Below are 25909 nucleotides of genomic sequence, written 5' to 3'. Positions count from 1 at the left end.
TGACTTTTTTAGGATATTCTGAACAACATGCTATACTATGACTTTTTTATGACATTTTCATCGACATACTATACTATGACTTTTTTATGACATTTTCATCGACATATTATACTATGACTTTTTTTGTGATATTTTGAATAACATGCTATATTATGACTTTTTTTTATGACATTTTGATCGACATACTATACTATGACTTTTTTTATGATATTTTGAATAACACGCTATACTATGACTTTTTATGACATTTTGATCGACATACTATACTATGGCTTTTTATGATATTTTTAACCACATGCTATACTACGACTTTTTTATGATATTTTGGACGACATGCTATGCTATGACTTTTTTATGACATTTTGATCGACAGACTATGACTTTTTTATGATATTTTGAATAACGCGCTATACTATGACTTTTTTATGACATTTTGGTCGACATACTATAATATGACTTTTTATGATATTTTGGACAACATGCTATACTATGACTTTTTTATGACATTCTGAACCACATATTATACTATGACTTTTTTATATTTTGAACGACATGCTATACTATGACTCTTTTATGACATTTTGAACGACATATTATACTATGACTTTTTTATGACATTTTTAACCACATGCTATACTATGACTTTTTTATGACTTTTTTAACCACATTCTATACCATGACTTTTTTTATAATATTTTGAACAACATGCTATACCATGCCTTTTTTCGACACTTTGATCGACAGGCTATAGTATGACTTATGATATTTTGAACAACATGCTATATTATGACTGTCTTGACATTTTGAACGACATGGTATAGTATGACTTTATCACATCTTGAGCATCATAGTATAGTAAGTAAAAAGAAAAGTCATAGTACAGTATGTCAAAAAAGTAGTATAAAATGTTGAAATAGTCATCGTATAGTACGTTGAAAAAAGTCATAGTATATAGTATGTTGAAAAAACCTCACAGTAAAGTATGTCATAAAAGTCATAATATAGTATGACTAAAGAATCTCATTTTATAGTATGTTAAAAACGTTACAGTATGGTCTGTTGAAAAAAATTATAGTATAGTACGTCGAGAAAAACGTATAGTATAGTATTTTGAAAAAAAATTATCGTATAGTATGTCATAAAAAGTCACAGTATAGTATGTCGAGAAAAAATCATAGTATAGAATGTCGAAATATAGTCATAGTATAGTATGTTGGACAAAATCAGATACTAGAGTATTAATAAATGTTGGCTTTGACTTACCATGTTGTTTCCATCCATGGAATACATTGTACATCTTTCTGACTTTAGTGTGTCACTCATGTTTCAGATTGCTTCCTTGTCGTAAATTAATCAAAGTAAGCTAAGAAGGAAAAAAAAGAAAAACTAAAATGCTCTCGTCTGAAATAACCTAATCTAAAATCGCTCAGGGACAAAATGGCACACAGACCAAATTATTTTCAAATATTTATTCAAAATCAAGACAGTACAAAGACGGTACAAATATGTTACTTCAAAGGACCAGGCAAGTGTAATTTATAGTTAAGATATATAGTTTCTCTCGACTTATTTAAGATAAATGTAAGTTGAGATATAGTCAGATACAAGGGTTACAGCAATTAAATGAATTTTCTTTGCCTACATTTGAAGGCATTAAAGAGTAACATGGAAAGAAACTGTGAATGGAACCTAAATGTTCAACACAGACTTTATATATTCAATATCTATATCTATAAAGGAAATGTCTAAGCAGGTTATATACATTGTGATTTGTGCTTGAAAACCTTAAGTGGTGTCAGCTGATTTCATTTGTACCGTATGTTATTTACTGCTGCAAGATACAACTGGGAAACATTCACATCTTGCCATATATGCATATATATACATTTATAATGGACCCATGTTATTTATATAAAAGCATTTTTTCTAGAATTACACACTCAAATGAATAAAGCATCTCTGTTATAGCTTGTGTTGCTGTGAAAACCTACAGTGGCACATTGTAATTATACAAAACAGCAACTTCTCAGCTTTAAAGCGGCTGATGTAACACAGTAAAAATATCAACACACAGGTCCTTTAGCACTTTATAAGAAGCAGTGTCGTTTTGTATGACCATGTCATTCAGCTGCACACTCCAGAGAGCAAGAAGAAATGTTTTTCTTGTAGGATTAATTGGGTGAAATCCTAGTTCTGTGTCAAAAAAACATTACATTTACACTTTTCAGGAAGTTATGCAACTTATGTATACACAGTAAGTCTTGGTAATCCTCTCTCTGGGTAATTTACACTGGTGCTTCTTACTGTTAAGATGATGTAATCTTCCTCAAGATGGCAGTGTGGTGAATAATCTCCCACTGCAGTAAAGACAAACGCGAGTTCTCTCCTGTCTTAACCTAAGCCAGGTCAACTGAGGAAGCCCACTGGGTTATATCTTGTCTTCGGACTTAAGTATCTGTAAACCTTCCTGTTACACCCCTCTCATCATTTACTCATGACTAATCTACAGGTAGGCCCACCCTGCCAGATCACCACATGACGTTCAGGTGAAAACCCTCAGACAGTAGATGAGCTAATAGCAGTAGAGTCATCGAAGAACCTTAAACAAGATGTTTGTATGACAGAATTAATAATAACCTTGGTTGCTCTCAATGATTTTCTGCTCCAGCTTCTTTTTAAGCTCTGACACCAGAGCAGAGCTGACATTCCCCTCTTTGCGGCGATTGGATTTAGCTTTCTTTGAGCCTTTGGAAGCCAGCGCACCAGATATTGTTGGGACCAGGGTACCAGATATTGTTGGGACCGCCCGGGGCCTCTCATTAGCCCGGGTGTTTGAAGGAGGCGGAGGAGCGCTAGGGGGCGGAGGCTTCGGCCTGGGGCTGCTGGGGCGCTGCTGTTGGTTGCTCTCTTGGTCATCGATAAGGAACTTATCTGCCGGGTTGTTGTATTTGACGGCAGGCATCTTGAAGTTCCAGGGCTGCTGGTCCCTGGGTCGCCTCTTGATGATGCGACGTGCCGGCATGATCCTGTTTGACTTTGAGTTGCGCATGTACAGAGCCGTAGAGATCAAGACAGTCACCCCTACCAACAAGCTTATGATAACAGTGACCATGCCTAGAGCTTTCAAAGGATTGTCCCTACTTTTCATTAAAAAGGCCGCCATAGGCCCCTTGAGAGGAGTCTGTGAAAGAGCACAAATAAAATAGTTTAAATCAAGTCCAAGGGACTGAATCCAAGCGTTAACGCAACATTTGTCCGAAGCATGCAAGCATGAGATGGATGCGCAAAGCACTGACAGAGGAGGCCCAAACAACATGTCTAGAAACAAAGTGACACTCCCACACTCTCACTCAGTCATCCATCATTCTCTGTCCTACAGTACAGGACTGCAAAGCTATGAACTATGCACAACACTAGTTGTTAGGAATGCATCTGGCAGTGCGGTGCATGAGGACTTCTTTTTGGCATGTGACTGATGAGGGCTGAACAAGAACAATGACAGTTCATCACACCGAAATGGAGTGAAGAGCATGTTTGTGTCAGAGTCATGCTCTAGAAAAAAAAGTATTTTAGATTATCAAAGATGGGGTTTGTTGTTATGATAAAAATACCAAATTTTCCAATCAAAGATTTAAACAAATTTAAAAATAAGAAAAAAAGAAAATATAAAAAGATTCCTCTTTTATTGTTATATAAATATTCCTTCAAATGTGCGTCAGTACTCTTTTACAGACAGTAGCAAACCAGTAAAAAATAAATATCTTTTTAAAGGTTACAAATCAAGTTACAGGTGCCAAATGTCTCTCACTTGATCCTGCGCACCACTTTGATATAGTTACTCTCAGGGTTGATTCGGGACTTTTTCACTGCGTTACAGTACAGGATTGTGGATATGCAGATTGTTAGTAGGATGAGGGAACTGACAATGCTGAGACAAATTCCAAAAACAGTCAGCGGACGCTTGCTGAGGCCCATCAAGTATGAAATAATGCGACCTTTGATCTGAAAAAAGCACGAATCACAACAGAGAAACAACACCAAAGATACCGAGTCATCTCATCATGTAGTGAAGGAATGAAAACATAATGAAAACATGGTAGGTAAAATACGAGTTAATGTAAATGACTGAAAAACTTTAAAGGATAATGCCGCTGTTGTTTTAGATCTCAAATTTGTATCTTTAAATTTACTGAAGAAACAAAAAAACAGTATGAAGTGATGCTTCTAACTATTGTTATATTTGCAGCCATATAATTTATTTCCCTGTGCCATAAAATTATCCAAATCTTTTAAGAAAATGACAAAAAAATGGTAAAAATGAGTAATAACCAACATTAAGAAATGTTGAATTAATAGGAAATTTAATGTCAACAAAATGAAGATAATTATTAATGCTATTAGTAATGCTATTGTGCTGTTATTTAGTTTAGTGTTGCATACACTGCAACATTTTATATACTGTATTTAGTATTTGTTAATGGTTAATAACTGATTTGTAAAGCATCTATAAACATTATTTGGACGGCTATACCTTGATAAATGGCTAATAAAAACAGTGTAATACATAAACACTGCAACTTTGTTAAGACCACCCAAATATTTATAGATGGATTTATAAATGTTTATAGATGCACTTCACAGTACCTATCACCCATTTAAGAAGGTATTAATCAATAAAACTTTATAACAGACAAATCAAATCAAATATTGTTAATAGATGATTTACAAACAAATTATTAACCATTAATGAATAGTTAATATGGTATATAAATGTTACAATGTGTACAACATTAAACTGTTAGGGATAATTAATGGCATTACTAATAATTAGTAACATTATTAATTATAACTTCATTGTTTATTAACAGTTAAATAACTATTAACTAAAGTGTAACTAACTATCAAGTTACCATTTATTAATGATGGTTAATATTAGGGGTTACCAAAACCTTGATGAACATGGCCCCTACAATTATCCTGAATTTTGGGTTTTTCTTGCAAAATAAATAAATACTAATGAGGCATCCTCTATGAATAAGTTGTAAATTGTAACCTGTGGTTTTTAATAGAATTTACTAATATTTTATAAATCAGTCCTTCATAGGGACAACCTTTGGGTTACCAAAATGCGACAAATCCTTTTGAGTAGTGGCTTGGATCAAATTTCTGTTATTCACATTATGCACAGTTTCGACTTTATACATTAAAAACATTGTACACTTATTTAACATTTATAGCTGTGAACTTGGTAACGATTAGACAGTGCTACTTTATTATAACTACCTGTAATGGGAAATTGTGGCTTTTAGTAGGAAACCCAGAGAGAATTATCACCAGCTCTGCAGCTCAATGGAGCTTTTTAGCCTCTTTTAGCTCATTGTTTTTGGTTCTACATCACATTTAGTGTTTCCCACTACAGCACGCAGCTGTTTTTAATGAAAAAGCTCTGATAAATCAAATGTATCACAAAGTTAGCAACTGGCTAGTTGAAAAAGAAGAACATCTAACTTAAGAGTCACTGGTTTTGGTCTCTTCATGGGGCTTGTTGGTAAAGTTAGAAGCATTAAAATGAGCGGCATTATCCTTTAAAGAATATGAGCTCAATGAATTGTGACTGGCTGTAACAAGGATGCTGAATTAGCAGCTGCATAGCATGACAACAATGCCTATTATCATTAAAGCTTAAATCTGCTGCCTAGAGCTTGGAAAAGGAAGCGCTGTGAGCATGCTGCAAGATAGAACTACGTCTTACCGCCTCTGTGATATCGATGTTGACCACGGCGGTTGTGCTGAAGGATGGGGAGCCTCTGTCCCTGGCTTGGACCACAAGAGACCACTTGCAGTCCTTCTGCTTGGTGATGTTTCGCACAATCTCCATGGACTTGATGAACGGCTTCAGCTTGATCTCCCCGGTGTCTGAGTTGATGTCAAACGCGTTGTCAGGATCGGCCCTCATGATGGAGTACTCGATGACGTTGTTCGGAGACTCTGCATCATCGTCTACTGCCTGTAAAAAGTAGCAGAATACCATAAAATGGTTTATTCATTTTAAAGGGATAGTTCTGATTTTTTGATGTGGGGTTGTATGAGGTACTTATCCAACACATTCTCATTCTGACCTCGTCACATATCGACGTTTAGTCATGGGCTTCCCACGTCCAGATACGACGTGCAAAGTACCCTGGGTGCATTGGCTGTTGCCGTTCTAGGACGCTGTGTCAAGTTCTGCCTGTTACATGCATTGTCTTCTTTCAAAATACACCTTACCTTACATCATGCCTTTTTCACAGGAAATTTACTGTTTACATACAGTCTCTATTAAAAATAAATGCACTACGTCAGTACAACACTGCACCCTTTTTGCCAACAACATACAACAACAAAAACATATGGTTGGGTTTAGGAAAAAAGAGCAGGGTTTGGCTTTATAATCTTATGGGACGCAAACACCACTCTCTTGGGTGAAGGTCAGCGTTTGTTGGACCCATCCGCCACCAGTCCCACCCAACCTACTCGGACTTTCATCGCCTTGACTTTTGTTCTTGTCCCGCCACGTTTCCTCCTGATGCCACCAAGCGCCGATAACCTATAAAGGCGACCAGACGCTTATCATGCTGACATTAATGGATGGCTTTTTTTGTCAGCATCTGACACCGCAAGTCACTGCCCACTCCCCTGTTTTCAACGACTTATCCATAGTCAGTATATTACCTACAGTAGGTGGTGGTCAGCACGCGCCCAGTTTGGAGGAACAGGCATGAGTACCACCAAAGCAAAACGTATTTTAGCCATCTAAAAAAAATCAACATCAGCTTAGGTGTGCACTTTATTTAAATATTTTCATCACTTAACTTGGCTGTCAGACAGCCCTTTCCAATGCATGACTAAACTGAAACCAGCCAACTTCTCTTCAAAGCCAGGCTCCATTGACAAAATCAGATATTGGTGGTCTACTGCTGCCTCGGTCAGTTAGTTTCTGTTATTGTGTGACTTTGATTGATTCAAACTAACCCTTTAAAACACCAAAGTCACACAGTAACACAACCAAAATTACCCACAAAGCAGTGGTCGACCAACAACTCACATGTTCTGTGAAGTATAATTACTGGTTTTGTCAATAGAGTCTGGCTTTGAAGAGAGCATTGATAAGTTTTAGAGTTTGTTCAGTTCCTTGTCATGAAAGGAAGTCTGACAACAAGGTAATGCAATGAAAATATCCAGAATATAGCGCACTCTTAAACTGACAATGATTTTTTAAAGTTTTGCTGCTGCCCCCATCCACAGCAGTACATTACTTAGCTTGATGGTACTCCTGGCTGCTTCTCCAAAGTGGGAGCACACCAGCCTCATCTACTGTAGGTAACACACTGACTATAGATTAGTACCTCAAACCACCCCACTTAAAAAAAAATCTGAACTATTATTTTAATAAGCTGCATACTGGACTGCTAAAAATACACACAAATGCCCACATGGCAACCTTTGCTACACAGATATTTTAAAAATACAATTTTCACAAACAGCTGGGCACTGTATTTCAAATAAACACAAGCAAATACTGCATTTATTTGGGACTATTTTTTATCAATGGATTAATCGTATGTGGTAACAATGGAGCTCTATATCATGAAGGAAGTAGCCATATTAGGCTTTAAATATCACCAGCCTTATCCTCTAGTTTTGGCAGTAATGATTTGTTTTCAAACATTTTATTTTTTTAAACATTAATTTATTTTGATATTGGCCATCCTGGACTTCCATATAATGTCTCTAAATGTCAGTGTGATCACAAACAACTTGTGTTTTGATCATTTTATAGCACAAGGGGGAAATGATGTGACACTACATACCTCTACTTTGACAGGTGTACCAATGATCATGGTCTTCTCCAGGAAAGTTTCATCAAACGCTGGAGGGTGGTCGTTCATGTCGAGGACGGTGACAAAGACTTCAGACAAGCCGTACTTTCCCTCCGAATCTTCAGCCTTGACGTAGAAGTTGTACTTAGACCTGACCTCTGCGTCCAGGCTGGTCCAAGGCTGCGTGGAGATGACGCCTGACATCGGGTGGATGGTAAACCTGCAGGAGGTTCAGACAGTGTATGAGTCATAATAACCACAGCTGTCCATTCTGTGTCAAACACACACACCAGGTATTTCCAATAAAGGCATCCAAATTCACAGCACATCACACCCTGTGAACCTCGACGTGACTCACATCAATAGTTAGCTATATAAAGCAGATTTTATATTCGTCAAGATCAACAAGCTTATCTGATGCTGTTTTTCTGTCATTGTTTTTGCCAAATCCTTCCAGAAATACCCAAATTAATACAAACTGTCTTTGACAAATCTTCAAATTTCAACAGTTTCAAGGCAGGTGCACACTCTTCTTCCGACTCATCAGCACCATCATCCAATTTTGCATGTTTATCTGTCACTGTGTGTTTTCATGCAGATCTGGATCACCAACATTTCCTTATTTCAAAGATCTTATGTGTAGAGATATAAATCTGATTTTCCAGTAGCTGTGTTTAAAACAAGCACTATCTAACAGCAGTGCATGCTCATACCCTGCCTGCTATGTAATAAACCGCATCAGTTTCCTCCAAGACTTTGCAATTCTTCTACACACAAAAACTTTTGCCTTTAGAATAAAGTCAAACCTGTTATGATCACACAAGTATTTTACACATAGGAAATGAATTTACAGCATTGCCGTAGCTTTGTGCTGCTTTATGCTGTCTGAGTGCTTTCCAGTTCAACATCGGGCTCGCTACCATTTTATTCAGCCACCTTTTCTCTCGTTTTCCACTGTGAAAATTCACAAGTTGCCTCGAAACTGATAACTTTCACACAATTAACTCAGGTTGCTGCCGGAAGACGGGCATAAATTCTCACTTTTCCTTCGCTGCATGCTGCCTTGCTTCTCAAAGCTGCCGTTTCTGTGGCTCCAGCTGTCACATTGCATGTTAATTGGCTCTCCCTATGTGAGACAGGCCAGGCTGTCTATTTTTAACCCTCCAATCCAATTAGGAGATTAGCCAGCATCTTGCAGCCATTTTAGAGCGAGCTGTTTGTGCAGCAGAGGGGCCAATCAAAACCGGTTTCCTGCTTACCTCTTCCATCAAAGAGACAAAGATGAATCAAGACTGGGTGTCCTGCTGGCTGAGTTTACCAGACACCCTGAGTCCCTGAGTCATGAGTCATATACACATAAAAATAACTTTTTGGTCTGTGAAATTCACTTTACGGAAGCGCGAGAGTTAAGTATCTGATCAGAGCAAACCTAAACTGGCAGGAGTGAAAGGTTTTGACTCACAAATCTGATCCTGATCCATAAATCGTGTATTTGACTTCACCCCAGCGCCCTGAATCTGGATCATTTGCCTGGAGGAAAAAACAGGATGGAGATTAAACCCCAGATATTTATAGCAGACATAATAAAATATAAGAAATGTACATTTTGTCAGCATGATTATTTACCAATCTGATAAATCTTAATGAATATATAGTTACACGTGGGGGCAAAAACCCAACCAAGGTCACTGAAGGTGGTCCACGGTGTTTTTTTACTGGCGCTGACTGAGGATAACCAGCTAGGGTCTTAAGCTCATGTGGGTGGGGCAGGCTGTAAGTCTCTTCATGTGGTGAGTGGGGATGGAGGTATAGGTCAGCATGATTAACCTTGGAGCAAATTAAGCTTTTTACTCCACACTATGTAGCTTGGACACGCTGCCTGCTCTCAGGATACACGCAATATAATAGAAAAGGAAGAAGCAAACGTGCCCATATTTCTGTAAATAAAAGCCCTGCCTGAGGTAAAACATAAAGCAAACAGAGACATTAATTTCGTAACAAGGACCACCAGAAGCCAGGGAACACCAACCTTTTTTTTGTCTGGCAACAACCTGCTTTCATCTAATGAACTGCACAGAGTAATATGCATTTATTTGAGGATTGGTGGGTATTGGTGGATTATGTAATCACTTTGGATGGGTAAAAGCGGAGTTTAATCTTGATTGACTCACTGTTACAGTCACAACACTGGAGCCTCCAGGGGAGTTCTCTGGGACCCTGGCGATGTAATACTCTGAGGTGAATTTGGGGATGTTGTCGTTCGTGTCCAGCAGGTTGATCACAATGTCAGCTGTTGCACTGAATCTCTCGGGAGTGTCGATTTCCACCGCCAGCAGCTGCAGAGAGAAACATGGAAAGTGTGATCAAATCAGTTTGGAGTCAAGGCTAGCAGCTCTGTCAGGCTACAATGCTCATTGTAATTAAACTGTGGGTGTGTTGGGTGTTTACTTTGCACCAAATTTTTAAATAATCCATCCAGCAATTGTCAACCAAGTTGCCAGAATATAATGTCAGCATTGTGTGTTTCTGCAATGTGCTACATTTATACATTTCATACGTTTCATATCATCGTTTCTAAAGTGATGTATTTCTGATTACACATATACGAGCTGAGATCTCATCAGGAGGCAGAGTGGATGGTGTGAGATTGACGTGAGATGGCTGAGCAGCAGTGTTTGTGAAGACCAACCAGTTATTTTAAGCCAAAGCCTGATCATTTCCAAACCCCAACCAGGTGGGTTTTGTGCCTAAACCTAACCACACATCAACCACAGCACTGTTACAACATAGAATTAAAACGTAAAGAAACTACTACTACTACTACACACGAAATATACAAATTTAAAATACCTGTGGTTTGCAGAAATACAATGCCAACATTTATTTTCATGACTGGATTGACAATAGTTGCAACATTTCCCTCTGAACAACAAATATCAACCAATTGGTGGCGCTAAAGGGAAAATCAGGGGATCACTGAAGTCAATAGGAGTCATCCTCTGGGGACTATGAATATCTGTACCAAATTTCATGACAATCCACCCAAAAGTTGTTGAGAAATTTTAGACTGGACCAAAGTGGTGGACGGTACCATCCCTAGAGCCATGCTGATAGCGTGGCTTAAAATAAATCGGCAACAATTTTAATAAGCGATTAATAGTTTCTCATTTATGAAGTATTATGGCAAGTATTTGCTTAAGTTCCAGCATCTCAAATGTGGAAAGTTGATACTTATAAAACTCAGTTTTATATCACTGTGGACTAAATATCTTTGGGTCTGAAGCTGTTGGTCGGAGCATGGGTGCAGATCCCGGGGGGGACGGGGGGGACATGGCCCCCTCAAATTCTGAAAAACAAAAATTGTCCCCCCCAATTCTAAATAGCTTAAATGATTGAAATTGAACAAATGTATACAGTAGTCCTATATACTGGGAGAAAGGGAAGATGATGAGGAGAAATGGGAATCCGTGAGAGGCGAGATGAGAACGTGAGTGGACATAACATGCCTGAGACCCTGAAACTAGAAGCAGCTTTAACTAACAGCGAAGCAGTAAAAAGGAGGGTGATGGCTGGTTCCATGTACTACTGGCTGTTTAAGAGAAATAAAGAGTAAAGGTAAGCATATGATTCTCTTTGTAGTGCTTTTTGAATGACTTGGTGATGGTGATGAGCCTCTATGAAATCGTGAAATATGCTGGCAATCTCAAGTGCTCTGTGGGCATGATTTGCACGTGTGCAATTAAAAAAAAAATCATAACTGATTGTGTCCCCCCCAAACTTGTCATCAGATCTGCACCCATGGGTCGGAGAAGACGTCATCTTGGGCTTAAACTCTATAAACAGATATCTGCATATGTATGTAGAATCTGAAGGCAACGGCACAAGATTTGGGTATCGAAAGAATTCTGGTTTCCATTTGTAGTCTGAGAAGTATTGACCAACCACATTTATAGACGCAGGTTAAAAAAAAAAACCCAGCTCATAACCCATCAGCTATCGTCTGACGATGATTTAGCTCTATACTAGCTTTTTTAAAAATGTAGCTGCACTCATATGCAGGTACCTGTTTATAGAGATTAGGCAAAATGGCTGGTGCACGGAAGATGAAGTCTTGGCCCGGTTATCTGCTGGCTACACTGGATCTTCCAAAACTTTGGCTTTTCGTCATCAAATTGATATGTGGTGGGTTCTGGATAGTTTTGGGCTCGATCTAAAGTAGGGCTGCAACTAATGATTATTTTCATTGTCGACTAATCTGTCGATTATTTCTTCGATTAGTCGACTAATCATTTTATCGAACAATGTGTTAAAATGTTGAAAAATGTCGCTCTGTCTCTCCCAAACCCCAAAATTATGTCATCTAATGTCTTGTTTCGTACTCACGCCAAAGGGTTTTAGTTCACCATCATGGGAGAGTAAAGCTGTGTAAAGCTGCCAATATATGAATGTAAGAAGCTGCAATAAGAGTATTGTGGGGTACTTTTATGGTGCTTTTCTATGAAAAATGACTCAAACCGATTAGTCGACCACTAAAATAGTCGCCGATTAGTCATTCAATTAGTCGACTAATCGTTGCAGCCCTAATGCAAAGCAAATAATCGAATGATCAAAAAGATTTATACACCAAGAGACTAAGAAAGGACAGATTACATATTGTTATAATTTCAGTAACAATCAGTCATAATGGAGAGATGTATAAAGTCTAACCTTGAAAGAAAGTGTTGGTCCCTTTTCGTAGTCGATGCCAGATGTGTCTTCCACAATGATGGTCACCTGAGCTTCATTCAGGACTGTCTGGGGAACCACTCGCAGCACTCGACTCGGCCCCACGAGTCTCAGTTTAAATTTAGCATTTGCACCCTGCAAAGAAACACAAACAGCAAGAATGTAGAACCCTCAAATTAGTCGAATTACCTCGAGTGTAGCTGCCCAGAAAAACAAGAAAATGATCCTCGCGCTCAAGTTGACATCTGGCAGATGTCTTGATGAATGTATGCTACAGCACAGCAGGCACACACACTATAAGGAAGGGCTCAATGGATGAGTAAAGGAAATACCTGATCAGAGTCATTGACGGTGATCTTAAAGCCTCGGAGGATCTCCCCTGCAGGAGGATGCTCGTACATGGTGACCTCAAACTTGCTCTGTGGTCCATTCTCTCCGTAAAAGGTTGGAGGATGGTTGTTGAGATCCACCACCCGGACCGTCACCGTGGTAATGTCAAAGTCCTCCAGCTGATTGTCTGGTCCCACCTCAGACGCCTAGGGTTGAAAATAATAAATTCATTTAGTAGTAGTAATTACAGTAGGTTAAATGTATAAGAGTGTATTCCCAAGAAATGACTGAAACGAATAAAACATTACCTTGACTATGATTTCATATAACTCATTTCTCAGCAGAGTTGGAAGGGTTGTTAGAGTGATGCATCCACTGGTGCTATTTATGTCAAAGACACCATCACTGCCTGAAAGGTGATAAAGGATGTGTCCTAAATGTGTCAAATAAACAGTAAACAAGCTATGTAAGCTTTAAATGTATTCCCTGATGTTTTGTTCTTACCATTTATGATGGAATAATGTATTGGGTTAGGGTTGCCTTGATCTCCATCTTTAGCGTACACGGTGAATATTTCAGAACCCTGGAAGAAAATATAATTAATCTTACACATATTTACTGAAGGTTAACAAAAGCACCTTTACTGGTGTGTGAAGAAGAAGAAGAAGAGGACTTACAGGAACTGAGACTTCGTAGACGTAGCCAAAGTAAGGGGTTCCTATGAAGGATGGAGGCATGTCCTGGGCATCAAGTACATTGATTGTCATGGTGGCTGTAGCAGTCAGAACCTGGTGTTTGCCCTTGTACTTTCCACCTCCATCCTGGAAAAACAAATAGTGAGACAGAAGACAAATTGAGCACTTTTTTTAAAAAATGTCTGAAGTTATGATTGCATGATATGAGAAGAACAATATTACTTGAAATAAACAAAGAGATATTAAGGTGTCTTTGCTGCTTTTGGTATATTACAAAAATATAACAAACTGATTGTTGAATTAAAGAAAATGAAAGTAAAATATCTCTAACTTTTGTTTAATTAAACAAGATGAACATTGAACTGAATACAAAAGGCACCAATCTACTGATAGACTCTTTCAGGCCCGCCCACAGAAACGACTGGGCCAACCAGCTCTCAACCTGCGTCGTCAAATACCAACAAATCGTGCCCCTCAGCATCTCTAGGTGACACACACAGGTCACACAGAAATAAATATTGTAACATGTCATTAATGTAGTGAAATCACACAGGACACAAACGTGTCTCTGGAAAGGAAGTCTGATTATTCTACATGCTGCACATGGGTTTACATCGGAGTTAACTAAAAGCCTAGTATGCCAAAGGCTGCCTTCAATGTTGATATCACACGCAGAGGGCCGTGACAAAGCGTCGGTATGTGACAACTTGGGAATGAGAGTGGAATGGCTGGGCCCCTGAAAAGTTCCATTGACTGGCCCCTCACCAAATCGGCTTGCGCCATGTCATTTTCAGGTGAGGGAGGTTTTAATCATGAAACAAAAACACAGTAAATGCAATGCTTGTTTGTGTTGTTTAAATAAGTATTTGTGAATATTTTGGTCCAAAATAAAATGTGGTCATCATTTGCTTATATTTAGGATGAACATGATTCTGCCCAGAAGGTTTTTCACTTTTCCCCCTTATAGGCGGCCCTGCTCTCTTCTCTGTTAACTTTGACAATGTGTTCCACTTTTTACCCAGCTAAAATCAAACCATTAGAGGCCTCCCACTGGCTGAAAGTAACCTGATGTCTAACCTGAAATGGTTTAATGAGTTTCTTTCAACTTGCTTATCAGAATTACAAAATATAAAATTAAAAAAAACAAAACAAAAAAAAACAAAACAAAAAAAAACAAAACAAAAAAAAAAACAAGCACCACATAATTTGAAATTCACCATAGTTGTCTGTTTAAAACTGGGACGTGAACTTCATAATCTCTCTTAGCATGCCAAATTTAGTACGACTGGGGACAATGGAATCTGTAATTTCATGTTATTATGTTCAGTGACAGCGAAAGAAGCAGAGATCTCATATTTTTCTGTGGCAAAAATGCATGCTGCAGTGTTTTATCTTCATTTAACCATTAGTGAGTAAAACTGATTATATTAATGGAAGTGGTTGCATCAAAAATCGTATATATATATATATATATATATATATATATATATATATATATATATATATATATATATATATATATATATATATAAAGTCTGTTACTGCACAGACACACAGAAGAGCTGAGACTAGGAAAACAAACTCTCCATCACATTATTACTCACAGTGGAAACATTTCCTGTCAGGTTATTCACACTGGGAGCAACACTGTCAACACTTCACACACTGAGACTGTGGAAAATCAGCAAAGTGTTGGTGTCCAGAAAGCTTAGTCATGACTGAACTTTTCATGACCTTTGGCCACCAACAGATGGGCTGTGGAGCCTTCCTGCCAAATGTTTCATGTGCAAAGTGCTACAGAGGTAGAGCTCGGCCAATTAAAATCTTCTCTTTTTAGAATAAAGGTGTAAAAAGCAATGCTCCTGGAGAAAGGTTGCTGCTGCACGACATGGACGAATCTGTAACTTCATGTTAAGCTCCTGCTCATCTTACCACTGTGTGTATGTTAATGAATCAGAATCATTCTAAATTGACAGCTGCGTGCTCGCTATCTGCGATCAGCATACTGCCCCACCCCCGTTTCACTGTATAAAGAAATACATCTGCCTAGAGGTCTAACATGGAGGAAGTGTGCTGTCGACCCAAGTCTCTGCTGCTGCTTATCTTAGCTGCTGTTTTTAACACTGTGATTTTTCTAGGCTAATTTATGGTCATCATTGCCAGGGCTGGGTATTGTTTAGAAAATTACAATACCAGCACCAACACTAATAATACCAGTAGAGCAGTGGTTCCCAACTGGTCCACCCACGGGGTCTAGATTTCTCCTCAGTTATGAGTTCAAGGTCCACACACTTTAATATATTCAGCGTCATACTTGTATTTGGCCATGTTATCAAGCTAGTTTGCTGTCTCTGTCAAGCACCTGTCGCATAGTCACTCACTCAACAGCAGGAAACGGCACTTCAAAGTGAAAGCTCTGTGCTGGAAATGCACCCTACTTCAAAATAAAGTGGATTTTTTTTTACAAACTTGACATGTTTACAAGTCACTTGTGGTCCATTCAGAATGGACCCATGACCCACTTTTGGACCGTGATCCACCAGTTGGGAACCACAGCAGAAGAGTACTTCATCAGATACCCATCATGTGAATGGAGTGGTGTGTGGTAGAGCCATACTTCCGAACACATTAGTGGTATCTCGGCACGCTGAACTGCTAAGTCCGTTAAATACACCGTACTCAGTTTCACCACACCACAGACTGCAACATTATGGTTTGTAGCTGCTGCAGGAGTGTAAGCTCCACTCCAGGGACAAATATTAGAGTCTGCCGGGCTGTACACACACAGTGACAGAGCTAACTGTTAGCATCAAACAACTAATGTGTTTCAGTGTCAGTGTGAGTTTGTTAGGACCATTTGACAGCTTGGCGCTGGATGTTAGTGCTGCTGCTATGTAAGCTTGTGCTAACAGGGCAGACTTGCCAGGAGGAGAGCGGCTCCAGAGATAACAGCAACAGAAAGTATGCTGACCTGGCAGGTTGTCGAGACAATCCAGGATCAGACCCCTGGCACACAAAAGCATCCCATGCTGGTATCACTTCCCTGGAGACATTTGAATACTACTTGGTACTGGGATATTTTGGCAATACCTAATGTTATCGAGTACTGGTTCCCAGCGCTAGTCATTAGAGACGCCATCATCACCACTGCAAATGTTTGACTTCAAGCTTCTTGTGGGTGAAATCTCAAGGAACCACTGTGGTGCTCGAAATACAAGTTAAAGGTCTAAAGGGGCATCTTTTGTGCATCAAAATTGAGTAACAAATGAATCACTACCCAACTGTTCGACTGATAATAGCTTTAAGCTACATATGTTTCCTTTTTGCTTATCATTTTTATGTCTTTGTCATGTTGCAGATTAAATTGTGGTTAAATAGTTTAATTATGACAAATTCAAGTAAGAAATTGTTGTTGAATCCCCAATTTGTGTACACAATGTTAGTGTGCATGGTTTATGCAAAGATTTGTGCATATGCACTGTTTGTGAATGAGGCCCAATGTGAATGTGTGTTTTAGGGGCACCCAAGAAGACAAACCCAAGGGCAAAAGGGGCATCAGGTGTGATCGCTCACCTTTGCAACCACCGTCACAAAGTGTGTAGGCGTGGTCTCGTAGTCCAAAGTCTCACCAGGTTTGACTCTTAGGATCCCGCTGTGCCCATCGATGGTAAACTTGGCAAACGGTAAAGTCTGATAATGCACAGAGCCACACAGTTAGCAGTGTTTCAACAGTAAATACACATTTTTATCTCACAGTTGACACATGAACAGGAGCAACTACTGCGCTGTCAGCTGTTGGCCCAGACCAAACCTAAGCCCCTATTAAGCCTTCAGTGCCTTGCTCAAATGTAATTGAAATTTAATCCACTAAAGTAACACCATTCCCAGACTGCTCTCTGGTATGAGATTAATCTTTCCCTCCGCACACCGTCCCATCATTCGAATGCCCTTTTCCTCCCTCCACATGGCAGCACAGCTCTCATGATGTCACCTCGACCTCCGGTCTCAACCCCCGGGTGTTAGTGCCACACCAAGCCAGTTAACAGTATCACTATGTAAATAACAGCAGTGCAGTGGCAATAACACAAATAATATGATTTTTAAAATGGATTAAAGGAGGAAAATGGAATCAAACAATTGAAAAACATTGATAAAAACTAAGTGTGAAACTGTGAGAAGATAAAAATAAGTACAACAGTGTAATCAGAAATGCTTGCTCACACTTTCAAATAGGGATTTGGGAACTGAGAGGATAAACTTGTTGGCAGACTTGAGGGTGTATTCCAGCATGCAGGAGTTAAGAGATCTGGAGATGTAGGCTGATGCTCTACTGTACATGCGATTAGTAAAATCTTACAAATCAACTGGAGGCCATGTGCAAGGAGGCTAAAATAGGTCACTTTTCTGGGAACTTGTTACTGTAAAAGCCTGGCTGCCTCATTTTGGAGAGATTTTTCAGCCTTATACCAGAGTGAAGTTAGATGCAGGAAATATTTGGTTCTGGGTATATTAAAAATTTGAATAAATCTCCAGTTTCATGATTAACTGCGGGAAAATTCCCAAAAGGTTAGTATTGCAGTTTCAGATTTTAATTATCATTCATACCATGTTTGATTACCGTGCTTTGAAAAACTCACAATTAATACTGTTCAGCATCAAGCAGTTCGCAACAGTCTCCCAGGTGCAGGTGCAGCATGCAACATGTTTATTTTTAGCTGTTCCCTTGTTTACAGAGACAACCCGGTGATGCTACAGATCCCCCGTCTTCATCTACAGTGACACCGACACTCGGGCAAGCATGTCAAAGAAGGCTATCTTTAACGAGGCTTTCATATGTTTATATAAGATATTGACAATGTTATTGTTTTAATGTTCATGCAAACAAAAAGTGCTACAAATTTTATCTCTTGTTTTCAATATAAAATTCAGTGTGTATATCAATACTTTTTGGACATTTTCCCCATATTAATTTTGGTCACTGAAATCGTCAAAAGAAATGTTCATACCATTTTATCTCCACTTAAAATTCAACACAAAGCCTCCAGTGTGTTCCCAAAATTTAGTAGTAGACTTGGACCAACAAAATAGAACAGCCTAATATAGCACTCGAAATACAGCACTCAATTTCACTGTGACACAGCTTTACAGATCTCAGGGTCACAACTGTGCATCATCTGCATAACATCAAAGCTTACCTGTAGATAATATGAGACGCTTCCTCCTGATCCCATGTCTCTGTCTATTGCCTGGACTCTGTAGATGCTGCTTCCTGGAGCAGTGTCCTAATGAAGATACAAGACTTTAAAACTCACCTTATTCTCAATTATTTGTTTGACACAATGGGCAGATTTAGAGGTTGTTTGTGGCATAAACAAACCGATTGTATTTTTTTTATAATGTATTGGGTGTACTGTACCTCTGGGATGTCAATGATGAAAGGCAGGTTTTGAAATTCAGGTGGTTCATCATTGGCATCAGTGACAAACACTCTCACTGTCTCAACAACCTGAAAGCAAGAAGAAAACAAAATCTCATAAATAAAAACAACTCCTTAGAGAGAAATAATTGACTGAAGGTGATCAGAAAAATATAGTTTTGTATATTTAAAAACATTATTTTCTAAAGCACAACATGGTAAGTGTCCCATTTACCTCCTGTCACAGCACTTACTTTGTAGATATATCTTTTTCACAGATCAATCTTTGTATTCCTTTTTTGCCCTCTCCCACTATCCTTGCTTTACTTTCACATATATCACTTTAAAATCACAGATGTCCTTTACCGTCGATTTTCTTATAGCTGTAATTACTGTAATTTTGATAGTAGGCATGTATCAAGAGGTTGTTTTTCACTTCCTCTTCCAAAAACGAATACAAGGCTGTTATATTCAGAGGAATTGAAAAATACTGAATGCTGATGGCACCGAACACCTGCGCCTCTCCAAGTAGGACATGTTTTGTTAAATATTATGTTACTTTTGTTTGTAGTTTTCCTGTTTTCTTTTTTGTTCCCTTTTGCCTTGGATTTTTAATTGCGTATTTGTTTTACACTATGATGCAGTGTTTACATGTGTGGACCCCAGGAAGAGTAGATGCAACCTTGCTAGTGGCTAATGGGAATCCAAATAAATAATGATAACATACAAACTGTAGTGTCATAGCTGTGACTAATATGTCACAAAAAGAGCAAAAACTTACTTTATTGCGACCGTCCGTTATGCTCACGACCACCGAGATTTCATCTTGTTTCTACAACAAAAAGGTGGACGTCACTTTGAGCCACAGCGATGACAGATTCTTAGACGGTTTCTTCAAAACAAACGACAGCCTCACCTCTCTGTCGAGCTCCTGAATCAGAGTCACATTTCCTGACTTGGAGTCCACCCTAAAATATTCTTTGGAGCCCTTTTCAAAAGTCAGACCGTATCGCACGGGATCTCCCTCTGGATCTGTGCCATTCAGAATGTATATCTGCGTCCCTGTGTGGCAAAAATAACAAAGAAAAACAATAATGTCAAACAAAAAAAGAACATATTTTTATGTTCATTATGCAAACCCTTTTGTGTTAACTCTAATTTCTTATTCAGTGTAAATGCCCGTTTAATATTCAGGTCAGATGAGTCACCACCCATATTGTTTTCTCCCGTAAGTCTTGACGTACGTCACAATCCAAAAGGTATTACAGTGATTAGCTGACGCCTCGAGACCAGTGTGATAATTTCATCTTAACACCTATGCATGACACCTTTAAACTACTCTAAATGATATCTCACAATGAATTTAACCAGCACTGTGATTGCTAAAATAACACTTACCAACTGCTGTATCCTCAGAGATGCTGAACAAGGCCATATTCCCATGTGTACTGCTGGGTCCATTATCATAAAAATACGGAGCATAGTCTGATTGCCCTTCAAAGAAATAAACATGCTCCAAGTTATTTGAGCAGAAGCCACTCCAAGTAATGCATAAGACTGAAAAATGTCATGAATCATGTTTGATTCTTATGTGATTAAGAGATAACTGTTGCACTCACTTGCTAAAAAGGGCAGGAACCGAAAGCAGGAAGGAGAAGATGAATTATATTTGGAGTTGCCACCATCACAACACAAACATACTATCACACATTTAGAGTACAAGCAGCATGAGCAGTCTACGCTAAGATGGTCATGCCCTCTCTGTGTGTTAGAGGATTAACCAGATAAGAGCAAGCCAAGAAGTCTTAACCACACTCAAAGAACAAAACAAGAAAGGAAGGAAAAGCAGAGTCCTACCCAAGGTGAAGTGAAGCAGGAGGAGAAACAGTAAAGCATGCATTTTCTTTTCTTTCTTCATCCTGGTGGGGAGGCAAGGCTTGGCTGGCTCATGTGGAAGGCTTGGCGGAGGGAAAGCGAGCAGCGAGTGTCGTGCCCTTCTGGAGGCGTCTCAGCGAGCTCAGGAGGAAGAGGCTGGGACAGATTCTCAGGCACTAATCCAGTGACGCATCCGTTTCCTCCGAAGACATCTTCCAACCATACTGCTCTCTCTCCGACTTCTCCTGAAAAACTACGCGTCGAGGGAAATGAGTTCAGGTTTCACACAATATGGTGTGATCATCACACCTCTGCACACATGTGAAAACGAACTCATGAGACACTGCATCCATGATTACTGTTAAATCAAAGACTTAATGACATAATATACCCACTAAGACTCCCGCTTTACAGTATTTAGTATTACATTGAATTTACTCCAGCTTACACCAGTGGTGCCCCCAGAAATTTGTCATAGGTGTGGCCAGACAAGGTCACTGAAAATCTTGGGGTGGCACACCAAAACCAGAAACCATTACTGAATATCAGGAATTTGATTGTGCCGTTGAAGTATATAGGCTATAAGGGAGACTCTTGGGAACCCACTGAACCCATAGAGTGGTACAAGAAAGAGTCCTAAAACATTGTCCTCTTGTCTTGAAGTAAATGGGTTTTTGGTTATCGGCCTGAAATAAGGTCTGTGGTTAATACAAGCTTACGAAACATTTACATTTTGTTTTATGACATAAAATACATCTGTAATTACCCCACTCATGAATTTTGAAGCTTTAATGTGTTGAAAAAGGCGGTTGCTAACAAGAGGCTAAATGAGACTTCAGAATGTCATCATGTCGAACACAGCTTTACAGCCTTCTTGCAGTGGCAACATTAAAGTCATGCAGTTGTAGTGTAGCTTGTTTATGGGCTAACATTAGCTTTTTACCTCTGGCAATTGCATTTACACTTGCTGAACAAACAGTCTAAGTATCATGAAGTTTTTTTTGCCACAGAGCCTAATTTCTGCAATAATCCAAAATCAAATTGGAAAATCCCATTGGCTTTTTGACGAGGGAACTAGGGTGATGCCAACTTCCTGGCTGGCCTTCAGAAACACATCATCCCTACAGCACTCTGTTTCCATTCAGACATCTTGAGGTGAGAGTTCAAGGAACCCCTTTGAGAATGGCCATGCCATTTGTTCCCTCGCCAAAATGTAGCCTAAATTTCAAGCATTATTTAGCCCCCATCCCAAAATGCTATGCCTTACGTTATCTACTCTCACAAGATACCACTATCTTTGCGCTCCCTTAAAAAATGAGTGCCCCACAGCCTCTTGAGCCTCCTACAGATTTTAGCAACCTTATAAGTTTAGTACAGCTACACTGTGCAAAATGGATCCAATAAACTTGGGTAGGACATTAAGTTCGCAGACTGTACGATGACAGCATTTACTGAATTGCAGGCTACAACCTAAGATGCAATAGCTTCCCATACTAAGTGCGCAAGGATGCTGCACGAGTTATTACTTCTCAAACTGTGAAGCATAACATAGAGTGTCACATTATTAAATACCCTAAAGTTTTGTGGGCATAATATACCGTGGTCTGTCTGTGTTTGCTAGCTGCTAGGGTGCTAACCTGGCAGCTGTAACTCAGCCGCTACTTCCTGCCATGCTTCATCCGTCTTTACGCGATCATGGTAAGAGCTGGAGGACACATTATACAGGCAAGGCTTCTGCTGCCACAACTTGACAAGGTCTTCCTCTTTGCTGGAATCCCACACATTTCTTTCAGCGTGTTTTGCCTCCATGGAGAGCTGCTATCCGTCTGTTTGGGTTTAGCACCAATGCTAATGTCTATTGGTTGGTTAGTAGACGTAGGTGGTAACGGCAGTCACACAGTGAGATGGTCATCCAAAATTTCTGACACTGGCAATCCCAGGCTGTCTCTGATCATAAGACCATGACAACAGCCGTCCTTGAACCTCCCACTGTGTGACTGTGTGTAGGACCACCATTTTAGAGCCACAACCAAATATATCGTCACGTTTCTTTCACGTTGGTCATCTTTCATCTAGGACAGGCCAAACTCTCACAGTGTATACCAGGCTTTAAAGACAGTATTGTCAGTTTCCAATTACTTTCACCAGGGTAAGCCAATGGCGGGGGGCAGCCATTGTTTCATGGGGGTCATGCCCCCCCACATGGGAGCACCACTGGCTTACACACCAGGCACCTCAAACAAACATCATTTGTTCACATTTGTGTCTCTTTGTTAGTTGGTATGGACACATGGCACAATTGGCTCCTGTCGCTGGTGTCTTAAAAGGCTTCAACAAACTCATTAGTCACATGTAGCGAGTCCCACTGGCCTAAGCTTCCCCGTGGCTGCTCTCCTTGGCAGCTCCCTGATCAACACGAGCCTCAGCTGCACTTGTGAATCTGTGATGCACTTATAGCCAAGAAGCTTTGCAGTCCACTTTTCCCAAGAAGCCCAGTGACCTGTCAATCACTATGCCTGAGAACGCCTTTACAAATAGCCAATATTGTCAGTCAGGGTTGTTTGATTTTAAATTTTCAAGCAGCAAGCCCACTTCATATTTTTTTTGTTTGGCTTAATGTCATTTTACAAGAGATGTTTTCCACTAAGCACTGTCTAAAATTGTAAGAACTCCTGGTATGAATCACTTGCAGCTTAAGCAGGTCAACACCAAAACGCTGCTCTCAAATTCAGAGAGAGTCACAGACCAAAAATACACAGCTGAGCTGCTGACAGAAAAAAAGGGCCAAAGTGGAAAACTGAGTATGACGTTTCGGTCTTGCAACCTTTCCCTTATCTGATGATGGCCAAGAGCCCAAAACGTCATATTTTATTATTAGTGAACACAATTTCCACTTCAGGAGAGTTTTGCACCTTTAAAAAAAAATCAGATCTGCTTATAAACAGGTGTCATGCAAGTGCACGCTGCATTTGTTTCAGCGAGGTGTGTTAACTGTATTGACTTAGTCACTTAGAGGTGCAGACTTTGCACTTGCTACTTTCACAGGTATAAAAATAGCGTCTGACGTTCAGTGACATACTCATGCATCTTAGCGGTTGGGAGCCAGTGAAGGATCTGCTCTGTTCACTAAAATAAACACAGGATCCATGGACTGCTCTGTGTTTATAGTGACACAAGAAACCATCTGAGGCAGAAAATAAATATATGGAAAAATTAGGCAAATATAAACATGCTTAATGTCAGGTAGATGTCCTGAATTCAAAATATTTAAGTAAAGGTACAGAAGTATTGTTAGCAAAATGTGCTTTTAATAATCTATAATTTGTATATTATTACAGATTCATGAACTTATAAGCAACATTTTAATGTTGTAGTTGAGGTGCAGCTAATTTTAAGTACGTTCATATTGCTGGGTGCTTTAACCTACAATAATAAATGCAAGATGACCATCAGGTTTTCTCACAGAAAATCTGAATTCACAAAGTAACCATTAAATATAGCTGATGCCAGAAATATGTGGTGGAATTAAAAGTGTAATTTTCTACTAAAATGTAGTTGAGTGGTTGCAATATGTAGCTTTGTATGTTTATACAGTTTGAAGTAGCATTAATAAATACTCATATAATGAACAAGTTTACCTTAAAATACAAATGCGCTTAGTTGCTAAACCAACAATAATATTTAAAGATATAAGAAATTACTCAGAAGAACAACAGAGCCTTGCTAGCAGCTCTTTGAGGCTGTACTTGAGCTAAATGCTAAGTTTAGCATGCTTACAGCTAGCATGAATCGCATAATAGACTTGCTAGCAGCTCTTTGAGGGTGTACTTGAGCTAAATGCTAACTTTAGCATGATAACAGCTAGGGTGACTCTCAAAGGGGCCTTGCTAGCAGCTCTTTGAGGCTGTACTTGAGCTAAATGCTAACTTTAGCATGATAACAGCTAGCTTGACTCTCACAAGAGAGAGAGGCTGTACTTGAGCTAAATGCTAACTTTAGCATGATAACAGCTAGGGTGACTCTGAAGAGTCATGCCAGCAGTTCGAAGTTCTTCGAAATTTCATGGCAATCCACCTGACAGTTGCTGAAATATTTTAGCCTATTTAAGAAATTAACTAAAACATTGTTCTCTTTGTGATAATGTAAGACAATGTATTCGAGAGCTCAGAGTTCTTAAGGTGTAGTGGGTTTAAGTGGAGAAGGTATAATTAGACCGAGACATAATTCAATGTCCATTGAACTTGTCTAAAGTCTCTCTCACAAACACACACTCATACACACACCCAAGCACCACGTCAAGCCTGCATTAGGCAGTAAAAACCTTGGACCCCAACCAAATATTGGTCATCAATCTAAAAATGACTGCCAGAGAGCAACTTTTATCCCCAGTAATGCCAGATCTCCACATGCTGAAGCTTTCCCCAATCTCATCCATTATTGCCCTCTTTATCCCTCCCATCTGCAGGGCTCCCCCCGCCCCCAATACACAGTATATATGAATCATATGTGCCCTAAACGTGAACATGATCCGAGAGATTGAAACACCCCCCGGCAGCTGTGTGCTCCACGTGTACGTGCTCTAATGGAGCACCTGCATATTTACAGATGTTAGCATCTGCTGCAAGTGCCCTGGTTTGGAGGTTTAATTTTAGAGGAGCAGCCAGATGGTGGACAAGAGGATTACGACGCTAAGCCTTTGTCATCTGCTGCTGCTACACACTGACTGTTTATAGGCAAATACAAGGTGGACCCCCGCTGGTTCTTCACTGTGTGGTCAGAGCTGCTGAGAGGGTGGATGACTCATGAGAAAATATGTCAGTTTAGGCTTATTTAGTAGCAGTGATGACAGGTTGTGAACAAAACTTTAAACAAACACTTCCTTGCACTGACTTAAGACACTTCTCGCAATCAATCATTTGTGGTTGAGTGTCATGGAGCTTAACTTTAATGTTAGAGCAACATTTACTTCCAAAAAAATAATTTAAAAAATATGTCTGGAGCCGCAGGTT

At 39.4% G+C, this 25909-nt stretch overlaps 1 protein-coding gene across 3 annotated transcripts; it reads right to left on the bottom strand.

Annotated features, from left to right (window-relative positions):
* Positions 1–1459: 1459 nt before the first annotated feature.
* On the bottom strand, positions 1460–21134 carry LOC117247686 (cadherin-related family member 1a). Of its 3 annotated transcripts, XM_078163431.1 has the most exons (17): positions 20883–21134; positions 20424–20519; positions 19942–20087; positions 19807–19857; positions 19026–19115; positions 18805–18891; positions 17183–17299; positions 13592–13735; positions 13419–13497; positions 13223–13323; positions 12917–13120; positions 12567–12719; positions 10031–10195; positions 9322–9389; positions 7851–8079; positions 5753–6007; positions 1460–3181 (listed from the first exon to the last, which is right to left on the bottom strand). In XM_078163431.1, exons 1-17 carry the CDS (start codon positions 20941–20943, stop codon positions 2627–2629), a joined length of 2601 nt encoding a protein of 866 aa, XP_078019557.1. In that variant the 5' UTR covers positions 20944–21134; the 3' UTR covers positions 1460–2626. The 3 variants fall into 3 exon arrangements, with proteins under 3 accessions (XP_078019557.1, XP_078019556.1, XP_033468188.2); XM_078163430.1 differs by lacking the exon at positions 20883–21134 and having other exon boundaries at positions 20424–20521; XM_033612297.2 differs by lacking the exon at positions 20883–21134 and having other exon boundaries at positions 3048–4002; positions 20424–20521.
* Positions 21135–25909: the final 4775 nt, after the last annotated feature.

The sequence above is a fragment of the Epinephelus lanceolatus genome, chromosome 21 (assembly GCF_041903045.1).
Source record: "Epinephelus lanceolatus isolate andai-2023 chromosome 21, ASM4190304v1, whole genome shotgun sequence".
Taxonomy (NCBI): Eukaryota; Metazoa; Chordata; class Actinopteri; order Perciformes; family Serranidae; genus Epinephelus; species Epinephelus lanceolatus.
This window is presented reverse-complemented; position numbering and strand designations above follow the sequence as displayed.